The sequence below is a fragment of the Heliangelus exortis genome, chromosome 1 (genome assembly GCF_036169615.1).
Source record: "Heliangelus exortis chromosome 1, bHelExo1.hap1, whole genome shotgun sequence".
In the NCBI taxonomy this organism is placed as follows: Eukaryota; Metazoa; Chordata; class Aves; order Apodiformes; family Trochilidae; genus Heliangelus; species Heliangelus exortis.
Window position 1 is genome coordinate 62,953,877 of NC_092422.1, and position 19,499 is coordinate 62,973,375.

The window sequence follows — 19,499 nt, forward strand, 5'->3', positions numbered from 1 at the left end:
GATTAAGAATACTGCAGCTATCAGCATGCATAATGCTGGAAGAGATGAACATCAGCTTTTTCTTCATCCCCTGCTGCTCACAATATGGCACAAGGCCACAGACACCCTTACACACTCCCCAGTTCATCCACGAGGTGAGAAAAATCTGAATAGATAATTAGTTTTACTTCACCTGCTAAGCCTGGCAGGCTGGGAAAGTGCCAGTATAATAAGGCTGGCATGAACTGCAGCTCTCCCACCAGCCCAGCTCCTGGGGAGGGCAGAAAAAGCAGTTCCTGGATGGTACAGTCCAAAACATAGCAGGACAGGCAGCATCCAAGGGGAGAGCATCCCTCCTGCCCAGAGTGGATGGCCCTGGAGGGGAGGAGAAGCCCCTACTCCAGAAGCACAACCGCAAGAAAAACAGTGACTAAGCTCCAGGCTGACGTATAAAGCTTCCCCCACTAAATCTTATTATCATCCTGATGAATTAAATGAACCATTTCTTAGGGCCATGATGCCCACAGTGTCTCAGAGGGACGATCATACAGGCTGGCCCACAGAACCAGAGACAGGATGTGGTGATGGTCCACGTGGAAACTGCAAGCCAAGGGACAACCCGTTCTTCTCTCCTTTGGTTTTCTCCTTCCCTCTCTGCTTGTTGCCTAACACTTACAATCTTGCACACTGACATTCAGCATTCAGAAACACCTCCTTACACCTAAAGGACTGGGAAACGAAATTCACATATACTAAATGCCCTACAGTGAATTGTGCTGAGCATCTAGAAGTCATATCAAATTTTGAAAAGCCAGCATCATTGCAGCAAAGCAGTCAAAGCAGGGTGGCGGGGAGTAATGGTGCTCTCCTGGACAGCAATACTGGCAAAATACGTTTCAGAAGAAGAAATTTTAGAAAAGGTTGTTTAAAATATATTGTATTGACATTTAAACCAGTCATCTCCTTTCTGACAGAATGTCTTTTCTACCTGCCACACCCAACCTCAAAAGAAGTATCAGTTGAACTACAGTTTTTTCAGCTCGATACTGCATTTCCCTCTCCTGAATATGATTAACAGCCACCTCCAGTTTAAAAAGAGATCCCTTACACTTACACCTGCATCAGAATCAGCACTGAAATGCCTTGAGAGCTTTTGCTTTTAACCCACGCTTTGAAAAGTCATGACAGAGTTCGTTTTCATAAGTCTGAAGAAAGTGAAATGTTTTGCTACAATTTGTTCTGCATGCATGTAAGACATCTCCCCTCTGGAAATGCATTTTGCAAAATCACGCAGAGAAATAGCATGAAGTCATTCTCTTTGTAAAAGAGCAAACTGATTTGCAGAGTCTGGGTTTGAGGCTAAAAGAGGCAATTCAGAGATAAGACAGCACTTTAATTTTGTTTGTATGGTGAGAGTTTCCAAGCACTCTTAAGATACCTGCCCCATTTATACACAGGTTGGTTAAAGCCCTTGTTTTGCTCCCACTCTGCACCAACACTTGCATCAAGTAAATTTGTGCAAAAAAAATAAATCCGAAACAAAACCAAAACAAACTCAACAAAGCCCACGTGGTAACTCAGTAGAAGGCTGCATTTTGGCAATAGATGCAAACACATGCAGAACTGAATGAGCTAGTGCCTATCTCACAGCAGGGATGCACCTGGATTAAACAAAAGTCAGAAAACCATAGCAAATCAACTCGAGGTAGCTGCTTTGCTCAGCAGGGTGAGCTGAGACACACCACCAACCACAAGGAGCTGAAATCTCTTTTTTTAAGCAGTTTTTAAGCAGACCCCATGATGGTTTGCCATCACAAGCCCAGAGCAGGAGCTGGGTTTTGATCCTGCATTTCTTGTGAAGGATAGCAATGTCTGCACTGGGAGCCACACTATGGCACCTCTCCCCTTTCTGGCCACCCTTTTGTCTTTCCCACACCAAACAAGTCAGTTTTGCCCCATTTCTTCCCTCCTCCCCCTCATAGAGAAACAAAAGGCAGCAGTCTCTAAAAGCTCAAGACTGAGGTATCTGGGGCTTGGTTTATTACATGCTTAACAGAGCACTGAATTACTGGTGGTTCCTGCCTAGTTTAACTGCTTTCCTTAGAAGAGAAACATGAGCAAACAAGTGTGTGTCATGAAAAAGCCCCTATTCAGGCAGAAGCCAACAAGAGAAAAAAAATCCAGGGTTTACTACTGTTGATTAGCAGTTTTGCATTCAGTCACCAGCTGAGGCTTCAGCAAAGACTAATGCAAAGAAATCCCCATCTTGTCCACCACCACTGCCTCCCTCCTCAGGGGGCTTGTCTAGCCCTGGATTTACCACCCGAGGTTAGCACAAACTAAGTCCCTGAAGCTTTAACTACAGGGACTTAGCACGTGTCAAGGGCAGTGTGCCTCCTATAGACAAAGGCTCCCAAGTCATTTCAGTTAATATATACAAACCTCACACCTACAATCCCAGCAGAGAGAGGAGCCCTGGCAGAGGGCATCCCCCACAGAGCTCCTCCACCAGCAGGGAAATCCCTAACTTCAAGAGATGACAGCACAGTTTTGTCCCAAAGACATGTGGAGACAAAATAATAAATTACCTCAGTGGAGAAAAGACAAACCTGAGACCATTTTCCTTCTACTTTGCTCCACTGATGGGTATTAACTGTGATACCTCTGCCTCCAGCTTGAAGGTGCAAGCAGAGGTAAGCCTGAAGCCTTCATCCTGGGCCTGGATCTTACCAATGCCCAATAAAGAGGGACTTTCTTCACATGGAAGCAGGGGGTGGAGAAGAGAAAATATGCAGTCTCACTCCCATCTACCTAGTCACCTATTTTTCATGTATCCTGTAAGGATTTTAGACCAGTACCCAACACAAAACACAGCTGAAGTCAGCTCTGAGGGTGGAAAGTGTTGAGAACAGGGTAAAACAGATGGAATTTCATTTCTTCGAAAAGCAGTAAAGAGACCACAAAAAAAAAAAAATCTAAAGAAAGTACAGAATGCATGTGGAGAAACACATTAATGAAAAAACAAACCTCACTCATCTTGGCAGAATTACAGCTAATAACAGAGGTCACACAGATTTAACCATCTCCCTTCTATTTGTTAGTTACTTTTTTTAATAAAAAGAAAAAAAACAAAAAAAAATGCCACAGACATGCCCAGAGGAAGAAATGCAAAGGATGATGAGTGGGAAGGGAAAGCAGCAGCAGGAATTTACCCACATAAGATGAGTATGAGGGAAAAGAGCAAGAAGGACAAAACAAACCACAGAAAGGAAGAAACACCTGCCACTGCTAAGAAGGAGCAAAAATATAAAATTCCTTTCATGACAGAGGATTAAAGCACATGTCAAAGATAATTAAGACATGAGGAACTTCCAAAAAGTGGTATTTATAGAAAGAATACATTTTTTTTCCTACACATTTGAACCTAAAATGTGCAAGCCTTTACCCACACATCTCTAACCCCAAAATGCAGAGCCAGAATGCTATTATCAAGCTTAGTTCCACTGAGTTCAGCAAACAAGGCCTGATTCTGGACAACCAAAGCATTTCCAGCTTTATAAAAATACTCTAAACTAAACCAGTATACACCTGAACACTGCAGAAGGGTTACTTGTACCATGCCCTCATTCTACTACCCTTTTTTTTTTTTTCCCCTTCAAATGACATTTACCCCTCTTAAATCATAAATACACAGGTGGTCTGTGTAATCTGTTAGGGACATCATTCCTGCTGCCCTAAGACAGTAGAAACACTCAAAACATTTTGCTCAAAACATTCAAATCCCGACATCATGTATTTGTTGAAGACAAGTTTGGCTCAGACGCTCACAAGACTTTTTCTGCTGTCACACAGAAGGGTTCCCAAAACCAGGTGGTTTTGCTGCCGGTTGTGATTCAGACACAAGTCTCTAGTCATTTCAGCCATTGGTTTTATCATCTTTCAAACCGACTGTCCATTAGTCACTATTACAAGAAACCCACAGAATTCAGTGCAGCAGAGGCAAACCCAATCTGCTCCTTGCACAGAAACTCAGGACTAAGCATCCTTCAAACAGCTCCATCCATCTCTGGGGAAGAACAGCATCTTAAGGTCAGGTAAAGCATGTTTCATGGCTCTCTGGGAAACACATTCTGTACTGCTGCTGGGTGCACAGTCTGCACAGGAGAAAAAGGAATGTCCTTTGAAGGCAGACAAGCTATTAAATTTTTACTAGGTGAAATGTTTACGGAAATAAATCTCGTCCTTTCCACTCTTGGTTATTATTGTAAAATATATGGTAACTGACATACAAGTAATGGAGCTTTAAACCAACGGTTCTTGGAAGGAAAACACACTCCCAACTTTTCAGCTAACCTTGACAAAAAGCCAGGTTTTGGTAAAGCTTAGCAACACAAGTGGCTTTATGAGATTCCTCATTTATTGGGCACCTCTCACCCACACAATAAACACTGTCTGGGAGCAGGGAAGGCAAGAAGAGGGTCTGCTGAGTCAGCATCATCCACCACAACTGACCGACACAGACCCACGAGCAGTCAAAGCTCAGCAGACCAAACCATCACCTCAGAGGTGTTGCCCCCCCCTCAGCCCCCTTCAGTGGGTTTTCATGCACATGTCAATGATTAAGATGATGGCACCTGCAAAAAGGATTTGACCTCCTCTTGTCCTGAATATATTGATCCTGCAGGGTGAAAGGATATTAACAGTGATGCAAAGGCTACTGGCTTTGTTCCCAAACTCCCAAGGGCCTACAAACTAAGTTGATGCCATCTTTTCAGATTTGAAATGCTGCCCACATTGGTTTTTCCCATCTTGCCCTGCCTGAATTACAGAGAAAGATTAAGACCCATGTTATGGCGCTACTGGGTCAGTAGACGCTCCAGCAAGCTGAAGTATCTCCAGGCTTTCAGGACAACTCAGTACCACGTAAGCAAGCAAGATCCCTCTGCCTGCTGGAATAAAGTAACTGGATACCACCCAGGGTGTTTCAGTGTCTGCTTAACCTTCCCTTCTCCTTTCTGTGATAGGAAATCCTACCAGTGAGGAGTGAAAAATAGAACTCTCCCCTTTCTTATACTGCCCAGTGCACCCACACCGTACGCATACAAAGGGTATTTCCTTACAACAGCACACGCTGACTGTGCGCTCCAGTATCAAAAAGCTAAGAGGTGCAGAGCTGCAGCAGAGGAGGATGCTCCAAAAAGTCAAACCCCAGTCACAGTAAGGACTTGTCCTGTGACCAAAGTGGTGGCATCAATGACAGCGGTTGCACTGCCTGCTTCTCTCTTCCTTTTCCCAAAGCACTGCCACAGCACTCGGTCCATGAGGAAGCACCTCTAACCTCAGCAACTTAGCCAGAAAGAAGTCTGCTCAATAGCCAATATATTTTTATTCCTGAGGAGTAAATCAGAGCGCTCTTCCATTACCTCAGAGGAAACCGAAGGAAAGTTAGCATTACTCAGGACTGATTTACTGCCTCAAGCCATTCAGAAAACCATAAAGCTGGTGACATATAAGACAAGCAACTCATTCACAAGAGCTCTTTGATCTTAAATACAAATAAAATTAGGTCAATAGTAAAGATTTTCATTCTTTGCCATGTAAGACTTCCATAAAAGCTAAAGAAAATCTTTTGCCATCCCTTCTTTTAACACTCAAGTTATTTTGCAAGAAACACTTCTTTCACATGACTTGAAACATTTTCTCCATATTCACTTGTCATCGCTCCAGAATTTAACTCTTGGCGAGCACTTAAAGCATCAAGGGGGAGATGCATAAAGCATTCTCCATAGCCCCCAAGGACAAGTCAGATCAAAGGCTTTCACTGACTTCACATGGGGGAACGGAAGGAGCAAAGCACACCCTTCCCAACACTCAGATTAAACAAAATAAAACAAAACACACACACACACCAAAAAAAAAAAAAAAAAAAAAAAAAAAAAAAAAAAGAGAGAGCTGTGTCAGTGATTTGTTATTCAAAGCAATTCCAGCTATTTTTTTAACAGATGAAGAACAGAAAGCCTGCACTGTCACTATTAATAAGCTGACATTCTTCCTTCCCCCACAAGACCACACCAGCAACATGGGCAAAGGCGATGATTTCAGGAGAGAGGCCGGGGGCACAGAAACTCTGCCAAAGCCCCAGCAGCACTGGGACTCCTCTCTGCATGCCCCTGGATGAGCACATCAGGTGTGAGGTACCGAGCTGCTGTACAGAACACCTGCCATGAAATCAGGGAGGTCTTTTACCTCCAAGGCTTCCCTGCAGTTCTCAGAGTCTTTTGTTCCCTGTCGTGTGACAGTACATCATTAAATTAATCTGCCAAAATAACAGCAGATTGCAGGATAAACTAAGGATATAGCATCACCTTGTATTTTTGGTTTAACATGCTTGATTGTGTTAACGTGGCTTTAAAATTTTATTTATTTGCTTTCTAAATCAACCAAGAACTCTCATATGCAGAAGGCCCCTGAAGCTATCACTGTAATGTGCTACATGCTCATAAACATCAAATATACCAATTTTAAAGGTATTAACACTGCTGTTTAGTCATGGTAAAATATACTAATACCTTCCCCACTTCCATCACAGAGAGCAATGCAGTTGAACATGAGCAGTTCGGTATGAGGCTTTTTGCAAAATTCATTTAAACAAAGGAACCTCACAGACTGCACGACAGCACACAACAATCCCAGTGCAAACACATGTCAAAAAAGCAGGGCCTCCACAAGGCTCACCCTACAAGATCCTCCTGACCAGTCACCAAGAACATTTTGCCCCTTCCTCTGGGTGGCTCTTAAAGAGACCTGAAGGACACCATGCAAAGCCTTCCTTCTCTTTGGCCTGGGTAAGTGTGCAAGCTGAGGCAAAGAAAGGTTCTCTTTTGACTGAAGCACAGAAGTTTGCATCTGGAGATCTGGACTGTACCTCTGTCACGTACTTCCTGGGTGGCTGGGAATAATTACACCCATTTCCCACTGTACTTGCCTCCCACAGCCTCACTCCAAAGTGAAGCACAGTGGATAATTGAGTATCAGAGGAGAAGAACACAAGAGCTCTGCTTCCTTGTGTGTTTATAGAGGAGATTACTATGCAACTGATAGTTTGGTTCAACAAATGGTGCAGAATAAGAAACTTCAAGTACAACATGAATGTCTGCTGAAGCTGCCAAAGGAAGACGCAGTATAGGGACTCAAAAAATCCCACCTGCTAACTAGAAAAAAGATACTCTGATTTGCAACAGAGTGAGATTTTAAAGTCAAAACCAAACTGAATTCTACTAGTTGATCTCTCACATACTGTGACATGGCTGGGGCGGAGTAGGGTGAGGGAAGAGAAAGAAAACAAAACAAAACACAAAAACCCAAAAAAGTTTGATGGAGAAGAACACCTTGCAGAGAAGCATACCTTTGAAAAAACGCCCTGTGTATCAAGCACTTCATTACAACCCTTATCAGTGTCAGCAAAATGGTTAAAACTATTTCTATAGCACTCTCCTAAAAACCGGTACCCTGGAATAAATGCTGTCTGTGGAGAATATAGTTTATTTGACCAGGAAATACCCCAGCACTTACTGCCCAGGGAACAGAAAGGAAAGATGAGGAATTGACTGCTTTTCACACTGATGGTTCTTCTCAACTAGACCACTCAGAAGTTCTGCAGAAATAAACCTGGCTATATTTAAGTTCTTTTACATAAGAGTGCAGAGATACTAACTGAGGGCAAGCACATTCACCACTTGATAAAGGCATGCAAAAACAGGTCATTTATTTATGAGTCCTTTGGGAAAAGGAATGCTTTCCTTCCAGTGACAGGTAAGAGGGATTTTACATGTCATTCAGTTTCACATATTCATTTAAAAAGGCATCTTTATGTATGCTGTATATACCAGAAAAGGGACTGTAGGAGCTACCACATGCATGGTACAGATTGGGTACCTCTAGAATATACACAATTGATATATTCATCCTACGTTCCCATTATAATTACCAGACAAAGACTCAGGTAAAGAGGAATTTATCCCATCCCAGGGTAGATATCTCCAGAGGCCATTCCCCTGTCCTATTTCTCTCCACTGTGAGCACTGAGTCCTAGAGCACACAGCTCCAATTTTAGACAGCAAAAGGACAGTAGGCAGCCCACCAACTTAAACACCTTAAAAAAAAGTACCATCCAAGCTCACTGCACAGAAACTGCTGATCAGACATGCATATCTACACCTCTCACTATAAAGTTAAATTTTCACCTATCAGGCCACCATAAAATTAGTGGAGATACACAGAACTATCATTTTTTAGGAGAAGCACAAAAGAAAGTCAGGACTTCTAGTCAGCAAACATCTCACCAGTATATGCAAGTTCCCCCAAGAATTATTTTAATTATTGCAGTAGCACATGCTAGGGCACTACAGCTGAGGGCCCATCAGTATTTCCATTTCCCTTATTTACCCCTCCCTGCAAGGGTACAACTCAGAAACAAGAATCCCCTTTTGAGGACAGCCTCATAAGATGTGTACAGTTGTGCTTCCTTTTATATATTCCATTGACTTTTCCTTTTGAAACGCAAAAATTAAGAAAAATAGTTAATTGCAACAACGTTGGGGGGTCCCAGACTTTAAGATACATAAACCCAAGTACAGCACAGTATACTTTACTACAATGCATTAAGGCCTCTAGACCTTAAGCTGCGTTTGAAAAGAAAACAACCCAATACCATTAGATAGCTCAAAGCAGAGGGGGCAGGTTTTGAAAAAAGTTTGTTTTGTTTTGAGCTTACTGTTTAAATTAGAATCATGAACTCTTGCCCACTGTCATCCCCTACAGCCACTCTCACAAAATCCTGGGAAGAAGCAATTGAAACTACCAGAGCTTAACTGAATTTGACTGTAGTATTTTTAAGACTTCAAGTAATGTTTAACCGTTCCAAATGCAAAAATCCCAAGCAAAGTGCATTGGCTTTGAGATAAATCAGCAGGAGTAAAGCATACCTCAGTAGCCCTCAGCAAGTTAATAAAACTCAGACTTGGTGCAACCAAGTAATTCAGGCTGCTGCTATTCCTTTACCTACTTAAGCAATATGCTCCCATTTCACCTCAGTCCCCTGGTGAAGCTGCCAGGTACAGTAACCATAGTCAGCAAGTCCATACCATGGGCTGGTACAGTATTTAAAGATGGTAACTCAAACACTCAGCCCAACTCAAACCAGCCCAATTTTCAAAGCCCTGAAACATCCAGTGACACTAAGGGGAATTCCATAGGCATACTGAAAGGAAAAGACATTTTTGGGGATAATACAACAGGGAGTGAGGAGTCAAAGACCAGGCAAACAGGTGGTGTGGATGGATGTGAAGACCTGTATTTCCATGTGGAGAGTGGCACAATGTGAATGAAAGCCTTGGGAGGAGACTTAAGAAGCAGGGCACCACCCACATCTCCAAAGGTGCCAATACAAGGTACCCAGAGGGATCTTTTAGGACTTCCCCAGCCAGGGTGGTGGGAAGAGCATTGAGCAAGTGGACCTCAGCAGCAGCCCCATAGTTACTGGGGCACTCAAAGCACACCGGGGCAGGGGAGGAAGCAGACGAGGACCCAGAGCACACCTCCAGCAGCCACGCTGACCACAGCAGACCTTCTCCAGGGGCAGTGCTACCTTGCCCTGGAGGGACTGTGCCTACAGCCCATGCAGCTCCTTCAGCTGCAGGTACAGACCTGAGTCACCAAGATCCCTGCACAGGGAGCAGCTCTTATCAACGCACCATGGGACCGCTCCAAAGGGAGGTGACAGAGACATAGCAGATAAGCCCTACAGTACCAGTATAACTGCATCCGCGTTAGGAGTTCTACTGCATTAGCTGTTTCATTACTAGACAGGCTGATCAGGACCTGTTGGCACTTGCAGTGTCCTGTTTGCACAGCCATAATGACAGCTCCAGCAGCAGAACAACTCAGGGAGGCACAGCTTCGCTGGGAAAGAAGGGTTTTGCCAGGAATCTTAAACAATCTCTCCCAAAAGACATCACTGATTCTGGCTCGTGATCATACCACTGCTAGGTGGGATGAGGGAAGGCTCATCAACCTGGGCCACACTGAAATCAGCAAAAAAACCCATGCCTCCTGGTATGCATAAGCCCAGAGCCTAGGGAAAGCTAGGGATCTGCCATGGGTAGAAGCTAACCTCTTTCGATATATATAAATATGTATTATTTAATATAAATTATATATGCTAATGTATTTCTACTGACAATTAAGCTGTCCCTTACTTTTTCTTATACTAAGCACTTCTGTGACTCCACACCACCTTTTGTTTCCCATAACTATGAATTGTGCACTGATTCAGTCTCAACATTTAAGCCAGGTTCTTCTTCACCCTCTGATTTCCTCTGTAAATTCACCTTCACCAGGCTGCCTCTCCCTGAGCTGTCCCACTATCTCTTCCCAACTCTAAATCTTCCCATAGATTTGGTCCTTCACTTGTCAGTATTATGCAAGATCAAGCAGGAGGAGGGCATGGGAAAACCTCAGGGAGATGTCAACACTCTTCATGCCTGCTACAATGAGTTGCACAGGGCACTTGACACAGGAGTTAGTCACACCAGTTTCTAAATAAAGTGGAGAGAACCCTACTCCATCCATACATCCATCCATCTGACCCCTATGTGCTTTGGAAATGCCAGTCCCCTGTAAGGCAGAGTAGCTCCATTCCCCAGTCTCTGAGATTTCATTCTTCTCCAGTGGTGCTTTTACAGATTTGCCAAACAGCAGCAAATTAAAACCAACACCACTGAGGTCGAGACATAGCTATTCATTACATTCACAACAGATTTCACTCTGCTGCTGCAGGATGGCAAAAGCCAGCAGAGCAAGGAACCACTCTGCTTGCACGACTGTTGTGTCTCCAGTCTGTACTCCTCTCGCAGAAAACGACTCTCTCCTTTCCCTAACACTGAAATAGATACCACAGGACTGCTGAGCCCTGTGACCACCCAGAAGGAGATACCTCAAGCTTTGCTCAGGACAGAGGACCTGGAATAAGGGTCAGGTAGAGGCACTGTGAACTTCACAGCATCATTTTGACCATTTGGCAGTGATCTGCAGTTTGTAATCAGCGTCACATTTTGTGTCTTTGTGCAAGAGGTTCATTGGAAGCAATATTGAGATGCTATGTCAAAATCTTCAGGTCTCCTACATTCAAAGCTACCTCAAGGTTCCCAAAGGGTATGCACAGCTGTAGGGTTTTTTTCCTCTCCCTTCCTGCAGTTGCCTGCTTTCAGAGCCAACAGTACCTTTTTTGTGCCTGTGCTGACCTGAGAAACAATCAGGGACCCACAATGCTACAAACTCAAGATAACTGATAAGAAAACTCTCGTACAAAGCTATGCGATCCCCTCCCAAATCCACCTCTCGTTCAGGCGAGTTGAATTCTTTCCATCAGCTCCAGTGGGAGTTGGACTGGGAACTAAAATAACACCGCAGATAAGGATCTTACTGTAACTTTTGACTAAAGTCAAGCTTGCATTATGCAAGTCAACGCTATTGAGTTGAAATATCAACGTCATCCACAGGCAGGGAAAAACACTTCTGGCAGAGCCAGAGAGTATAGTCAGAAATATAAAAAGGGAAAAATAAAAATTCTGCTTTTCCTCCAAGGAAAACAGATCTCAAGAAGGTAGCTACACAAGCTACCTGACTGATATCAAGTCCACAACAGAGAGTATGAGTTGAAGAGAAAGGACTAGGACGTAATTGTGTACACAAATACATGCTAGAACACATGAGAAAAATCAGCTAGCATCCTAGTCCAGAAATTTATATTAAAAAATGTATATACTGAAAGGCAGGGGAATGCAAAGGGTGAACACCTTGTAATGCTGGATTCCCTCTGGGGACATTCTTCTACATTATCCCCCACAGTGGGAGGTACAGACCTACCATCTTCATAGAAGCCAAAAAAAGCATCTCTGCACACTACCACTAAGGCTCTAGTACATGGAATATAACCTTGATAGTAAACCACCAAAATTTTCACTACCAGGTAAAAGCAAAAACAAAGCAAGGAAAGAGAAAATGTGTGTTTCTGGTTTTCTCCCTTTCTTTCTTTAATATCCTCAAATGAAAAAAAAATCCCTATGCCAGGCCTTATGAATAAAGCTCACCTTCCCTGTGCTTGCAGCAAGGTGAGCTTGACACATTTGTCTTTGCAAGCCTGGGGAAATACCCCCTTCCACTGCCAACAGGGAGAGAGCACACGTACACAGCCAGAGAGTACAAAACTATTTGAACTGAAATTTTATCCACACCAGCTGAACAATCTTCCTACAGAAAGCTGAAAAAATTTCCAGAGAGCCAGAGAAAGACTCTGGGCTGCATTTGATTACAGCCATCACCTCAAAACCCTGCACAAACCCAGGTCCCAGAAAGTCAGGACCTCTTCTAATTACTCCAGGAATAAGGAGTCCCTGCTACAGGAGCCTGCAATTTGATTGAGGACAAGACATGCAAAAAAGACATTTTGACAAACAGACAGATGGACTGGGGGAGGAAGAATGAGAGGGACATGTGGTTACCCACAACTGGCAGGTTGCTTTTTTTTCTCCTTTTTTTTTTTTTTTTTTTTTTTTTTAAATAAAAATAAAAATCAGTAATCCCCACTGGCCACCTGCCTAGCTTTTGTATATTTAATTAAGAAGGATTTGGGTGATGGGGAACTGGTCAAAAGTTCAGCCAATTTGGAAGAGGGCGGGGGGTTGCAAACAACGCCCAGGGCTACATCTAGCCACAGCACCCAAGGAAATGCCAGTATTCCAGCCACTGCCTGAAACTTTTCCCATGGCAAACCTTCCTTTTGCAACACAATCCATGAAAAATCAGAGGAGGACGGGAAGAAGAGCAGTTCATACTTAAAGAGAGAGCTAGTCTAGACCAGTTCCTGAAAACCAGTGACCTCACTGGTCCTCAGTACAGTTTTGTCTTTATAGGGATAAGACTGGAATTGTATTCACATTTAACAAAATCATTTGAATCCACAATGATGTCCCTTTAGCAGTAAGAGAAAGAAAGGCAGGGGGTGGAAAATTCAGCCGAGTTAGAGAATACTAAGCACTGTCTTCCCTTCCTAACCCTCAACACAGTTACCTTGTAAAATAGAAAGTCCATTAAGATAAAAATAGAGTATCCTCAGCGTGGGAAAACATTTATCCAAGTCTTAATTTATTTTCAAATCAGTGTTTAAACGATCACATCTTACATCACTTCCTTTTATGAGGCAGCAGTTAGACAATACACATCATTTACATGCAGTTTCAGAATGCTGCAACATAAATCAACAAAAGAAGCCTTCACTGTGAATTAACTATTACAAGGCTCTTAGAAAGCCACACCAGCCTGTGTTGAGGGCAATTACGAGTATCATCCCTAATTCTCATCTTTCTGGTACATTCTCAGAATTCACACAAAAACATCCTCCTCCCCCCTCCCCAGTCGTTGCTTCTTCAAGAGAATTTCGGTGTCTGTGAGATGTAACAGTGCACTCACAACACTTAAAAAAGTGTTGGCTGTCTTTAAAAACACAGACGCCCAGAAGAAAACCAAAGGGAAAGTGACAGAGCAAGTTAACACAGTTCAGTCTCAGTAACAAAATTATTCAGCCTTATGCCTCTGTGAATGATCAGATATTTTGAAACGTGCAAAATATTAACCGATGCCTTTAGTACACAGGTCATTTTTTATATTTTAAAGAAAAAAAAGAAAAAAGAAAAAAAAAAAAAAAAAAGGAAGCTAGGACCCAGTTTGAATCTTATCTTGATGCAAATTTCGAAAATGTTTTCATTTCATGCAAGCCAAACTTCAAATTAAGCTTACTACTGGATGTGGAAAAGAAAATCTAACTGCAGCAATGCTAAAAATGCTTCTCCACTATTAGCAAAAGATAAAAAAGGCAGCTAATAGTTTGGTAAGCTGGCTACAAGTTCCAATTACACCAAAGTTCCCTGACAAAGTGGGACCGAGTTCAGGAGGGAAGGGGACAAGAGGCACAGCCATCACACACGGAACTGTACAATTACAGGTTAACACCATTTTTCAGTTGAATTCTGTGCCTTTTAACACCATTTTTCAGTTGAATTCTCGCCTTTCTGTGCCTCAGTCTTTACTTGCATTGCATGAGTTAAAGGTGGCTGGCATAAGAGGGCTGAGGGGTGCTGAGCCCCAGGCAGGGATGCTGCTCTGCCAGCTCTGCCTGCAGCTCTGGCCCCGGACAAGTCCACACATGCCTCTGGCTCCCATCAGCTGATACCAAGCTGGTGAAGGGAAATGTCTCTCTCTGAACTCCAGCTGAGGTGTGGAGCTCCTTAAAAGCTCTGACCTGCAGATCCAGCAACAGTTCCTCAGCATCAGCTCCAAGGGAACTCGCTTAACTCTTTGCTTTCTATCTGACCAGCAACACAACTTGCAGAAGTTTCCCTCTTCCTCCCCTGCCATCATTTTGGGACGTTCAACTAGCTACAAAAGAGAAAGCTTCCAGGCCAGGCTTTCATTCTCCAGGATTTCAGGGAATCTACAAAGGAGCTCCACTTTGCCTCATGAGCAATGAGCCACCCTCACGCCTCTCCCTCCACTGCTGCTCCTTCACCTGTGCTGGGCAAAGACTCCCACAAAAACACTTTCTTTTAAACACCCAGGGCTGGGGAACCTTAACCTCATTTCCCCCACCCCCCGATTCACTACTGCATAACAAGTTCTTCTTGAAATGCAAGGCTCCTTTATAGCACAAGGAAAGCTGTAAGTGATGCTATATGAAGATGAAAATAAATTCTACAAATTTCAAGCTGAACACCTGAAAAGCTTGTACTTTTAATACCTCGTTGCAGAGCTCACAGACCCATAAGCCAACTTACTTAGCACAAAAGCTAACTGACCTAATGGCATTAAATCCCAGGAGGACCCACACTACTTTGTGACAGCCTCCACTTGCACTGGGGTGGCAGAAAACTAAGGGGTTATACACGTGTATACACCTCTACGCAGCTATCCACCTACATATAGCTATGGCAGTACTGCCTATAGAAATGCCAGCAGCTTGGCAGACTTAAGTAATTAATTTCCAGCAAGCAAAAAAAAAAAAAAAAAAATCAGGCGTGTTTTCTGTTTTTCAACAGGTCGGCGCAGCCTCCTTCCCACGGCTGGAGAGGAGCCTCCCCCCCCCCCCCCCCCCAAGAAGGCAAAAGGACCTTCGTTATCATCATAGCCGTGGTGTATGAGCTAGACAAAGAGATAACGTCATGCCCTCTCCCGCCCACCCCCCCGCAGGTAGCCAGCCAATCCCCTCCTCGCGCCCCGATGACATCATCAGCGATGCCGACACAAATGTGGAAGTCGCATCCAAGTAACCCCGCACCCCAGAGATTTCGGGGCACGGGGCCCTCGAAGGCGACCTACCCGCCACAACAAATGGTTGGAAGGGGAAATTAAAAAATAAAGTAAAAAAAAAAAAAAAAAAAAAAAAAAAAAGATATTTGGGATGAGGGATTTCAAGGAGGGGGTTGCTGGGTAGGAGGAAAGCGGAAGGCAGCAGCAAGCAAACACAGCGTAACCACGTTTTGGTTTGCAGTTCTTCCAAAAGTCCTGAAAACACACACAGATTCATCTTTAGGTGTCCCCTGAAGCATTTTTCCTAACAAAACAGTGGCGGAGAAAGTAAAAATTACCACACTGCTATTGCACTGATTTCTGATTTTTTTTTTTTTTTTTTTTTTTAACATCACAGCATTCTTCTCAGAAGAAAGCAGGTTTACTCACAGCAAGGAAGTTTTTTTGCTTTGCTGGTTTTTGTTTATGCACAACCCAGTTATGTGTCCACATTCTAAGACTGTGCACACAAACGTGGCCAAATGCCTAAGAAGCAGCAGTGCCAATTCAAACTTACACACCTGTCAATCCCCTACTGCCCGAAAGGCTCTATAGCAAGAAAAGTATTTAACTATTTCTTTTATTCTTGATATCCAAACCACCATGCCCTCAGCTACGAGGCATGAGGAAACAACTGCCACTGTTGTCTGACCAATGAATAAGGACAGGGAATCTCAGGCAACCACTCAAACTAGTGCCCTGACAGAGCCTGCTGGCTGCTCCCCCTGTTTTCAGAGTGACACTGATGCCCTTATACCTCAGGTGTTCGTTCATTCTTCCAGGTCAATAAATGCATACACTGAGTTTCATTGTTAATGTTAAGTATTTCCGAGCCTTCTAACACACTGAAGAAAAGCTTAAATTGATCATTTCTATTGTCAAGAGAGGTAAGCCACCTAGAACTTCGCTTGTTATGTCAAAGCACCAACAAGCAAGCAGAGAAACAATGCACCAAATTGCAATAATTAACATGAGAGTTTCAAATCACCCATTCATACCCTACTTTGTTTTGTTTTGTTTTTTGTAAGGGTTCAGGAGATGGGAGCAGAAGGATTACATAAAATATGTAAATGGTTGATTTGTCAAGAAAAAAAATTAAATGGTCAAGGTGGTATCAAAGGGCACCTTCTCATTCATTTCCCCCCTGTCCTCTGGCTGTTTGAGCCACATCTTTTTTTCCCAGCTTTCTGCCAACAGCAGCCACCTGGCTATTCCACTTCTAGTCTTAAAAATGCAACTCACATGCTGCGCAGACTGCTTCTTCATCACGGAGGCTGAGGTTCACGCCCTCAAAACAAGCTGACATGTGTTTCATTTGCAGAAGAGGCACCAAAGTGCTTTATTTAGTTACTGGAACTCTATCTTGCCATCAGGGAAACTCACCAATTATACTGCCTTGTTTATAAGCAAAAAAAAAACAAAAAAAAACACCCCAAACCCAAGCAGCTAGGCACACTTGGTTACTTTCAGTTATCCCTCCTCGCTGCAAATATGCCTTACATTTCTATGTAATATAAGGCTAGAGCCTTCAGTCTTTAGCCAAGTACTAAGACTGTGTGAATAATTAGTCATCTTGGTAGCAAGCACTCACTGCAAAGTCATGCAACCTCGAGATTTGTTTGTTTCACAGACTGCACATTGGAGGGGAGAGAAAAAAAAAAAACGGGCGAAAAAAAAAAAAAAAAAGAAAAAAGTAGGCTAGTTTCACACCCACATGGGCACTCTCCGATTTCTATTTTTTTAAAGTCATACACTTGTCAAACAGGTTATACTGGGAATTCTGATTTTCACCAAAAAAGCTTGCCTGCTTCGATCGCTTATTGTCACTCGGCCCTCCCCCCCCCCATCGTTGCACAGCACAGCAGGCTCGGACACAGCACCATTCATCCGCGACTCGGCAGCTTCTGCACTTTGAAGGTTTTCCAACAAGGAAGCCGGGTGACAATTTTAATGAAGGCCAATGCCTTTGTCTAAAGTCACCGCAGCAGCGGCAGCAACTTCCATGAGGACTTTCAGAAGCAATTCTGAATAAGCCCATGGATCTATCTGTACAGTTCAGACACTGACTTTGTCCACTCGGTTTGGTCATTTTGCAGGGTGGGGAAGGTAGGGCAGGGGGCAATACCGACAATAAAGGACTGTTTCATCATTTCAGGATGGGCACTTGGGAGGGTGCCTTACTGGAAAAGCAGAAGCCAAGAGGCTGACAAACTTGTCACGGGCAGCAACAATGACAAGGACAACATTTTGATGGTCCCCAACTGTTCCGCTTGCCACAGCGGGCGGCGGGGCCATCAGCCGTGGGCTCAGCCCCGCCGACACACCGGGTGCCCTCCAGAAAAATGGCAAGAATAAAAGGAAAAAAGATTCCGCCACAAACCTTGTAGACTTGCCCGTACGTGCCATTGCCAACCACTTCCACCAGCTCAAAAATCCCAGCGGGGTCCTAAGGAGGGGAAAAGGGGCAGAAGGGGCGCGGGGTCAGGGGAAGGGGGAGAGGGAGAAGAGAAGCGGGATTACATTTTTTGTCAGGCGATGGCTGCTGGCAGAGCCCTGCGAGCCCATACCGGAGCCAGCGAGCGAGCCCGGCTGCTGGCGGCGTGCAGCTGTTGCGCCCTGTTTTTCCACGCACATGCCAATACATGCAAACAAAGGAAAAGCAGCCCAGGGCCGCGCTCCCCCCCGCCCGCCCTCCCGGGGCTCCCCTCACTCGGCCGCCGGCACCCCGTGCCCCGGCACCGGTCCCGGCCCCATGCTCCGGCCCGGCCCGACCGCTCCCACCCCGGCCCGGCCCGGCAGCTCCGGCAGCGCCGCGCCCGCCCCCGCCCCGCCGGCCCAAGGGGGGGCCCCCGCCCCACCGCCCCAGCCCCTCGCCCCGACACTCACCCGCAGGGAGGAAAGGTCGATATCCACCAGACTTTTTGCAGGAGAATCGTTCGCCATTTTCCCGTCTCTTTCTTTTTATTTTTTTTTTTCCTTTTTTTTCTTCTCTGTTAAATAATAGGGAGTCCGCCCCCTCCCTCTCCCTCCCCGATGCAGCTGTGAATTGCGCGGAGCTCCTCTCCTCTCTTCCGCCCTTCCCTTCTTCACTCCAGCCCCGCCGGGTTGAAACTCTTCAGCATTGGGAGGGGTTGGCGGGGGGGGATGATGGATAGATAGATGGATGGTGGGAGGAGGAGGGGGGGAGAGGGAGGTAAGGGAAGGAAAGGAGGGAGGAAGGAAGGAAGGAGCGGGGGTGCTGCGGTCCGTCTGTCTCCCCGCGGTGCGAGGCTGGATCCCCCCGAAGCGGGCGGTGATGCCCCTTGCCGTCCGGTCGGTCGGTGTGGGTGGGTGCCCGCGCGTCCCCGGCGGCAGCGGGCTCACACCATGTCGCGACGGCGGCGGCAGGAGCGGCGCCGGGGCCGGCAGCCTCTGGCAGCCTCACGGTGCGCCCCGCGCCCGGGCATGGCACGGCTCGGCCCGGCCCGGCCGGGGGCGGCGGTGGGGCGGTGCTCACGCCGGGAACCGGCAGCGGCAGCCGCGGCCCCGCTCTGGCATGGGAGGCTCACGCCCAGCTCCGCGGCGGAGCCCCCGCCGCCTCCGAGCCCTCCCCGCGGCGCTGCCCTCGCATCAAACGGCGCCGGGCACCGGCGGGCAAGGGGCTTCGCGTCCCGGCGGCGGCGGTGCACGGGCGCGGAGCTGCGAGCCAGACAAAGATAGCCGGGGAGGAGGAGGAGGAGTAGGAGGAGAAGGAGGAGGAGGTGGAGAAGGAGGAGGAGAAAAGGGATACAAAATACACTGAGAGCGGAGAGAGAGAAAACAGCTCCCCCTTCCCTTCTCCAACAGGAAAAACCGGCGGAAACGCGCCCGCACCAAAGCACTGCTGGGTAAACTCGCGGGGAGAGAGAAAGGGAGAGGAAGACGGAGAGGGGAACGGCCCCGGCAGCCCTTGCCGCCCCCCAGCAACAGCTCCGAGGGGGCGGGCGAAAGCGGTCCCCGCCCTGCTGCCAACGTCGCTTGGACCCGGCTGGCAAGGGGGGGGAGCCACGAGTGTCCGCGTCAGGGCCATGGACAGCTGGACAGAGGGACCGTGCCGGGCTGCCGGGGGGGGCTGATGCGGGCAGCTCCCCCGCCTCTCCCCC

General features: G+C 45.8%; 1 protein-coding gene across 10 annotated transcripts in view; it reads right to left on the reverse strand.

Moving 5' to 3' along the window:
* The window catches only part of MAP4K4 (mitogen-activated protein kinase kinase kinase kinase 4), a 164,369-nt gene extending 145,164 nt beyond the window's left edge, over positions 1-19,205 (reverse strand). For 5 of the 10 annotated variants that reach the window (XM_071745072.1, XM_071745057.1, XM_071745068.1 and 2 more), the window contains exons 1-2: positions 18,265-19,203; positions 17,759-17,824 (exon numbers count right to left, since the gene is read on the reverse strand). In XM_071745072.1, the coding sequence (XP_071601173.1) occupies positions 17,759-17,824; positions 18,265-18,321 (123 nt within the window). In that variant the 5' untranslated portion in view covers positions 18,322-19,203. Of the gene's footprint in view, positions 1-17,758; positions 17,825-18,264 lie in introns of all 10 variants that reach the window. The other 5 variants (XM_071745053.1, XM_071745062.1, XM_071745046.1 and 2 more) reach the window with 2 other exon arrangements.
* Positions 19,206-19,499: the final 294 nt, after the last annotated feature.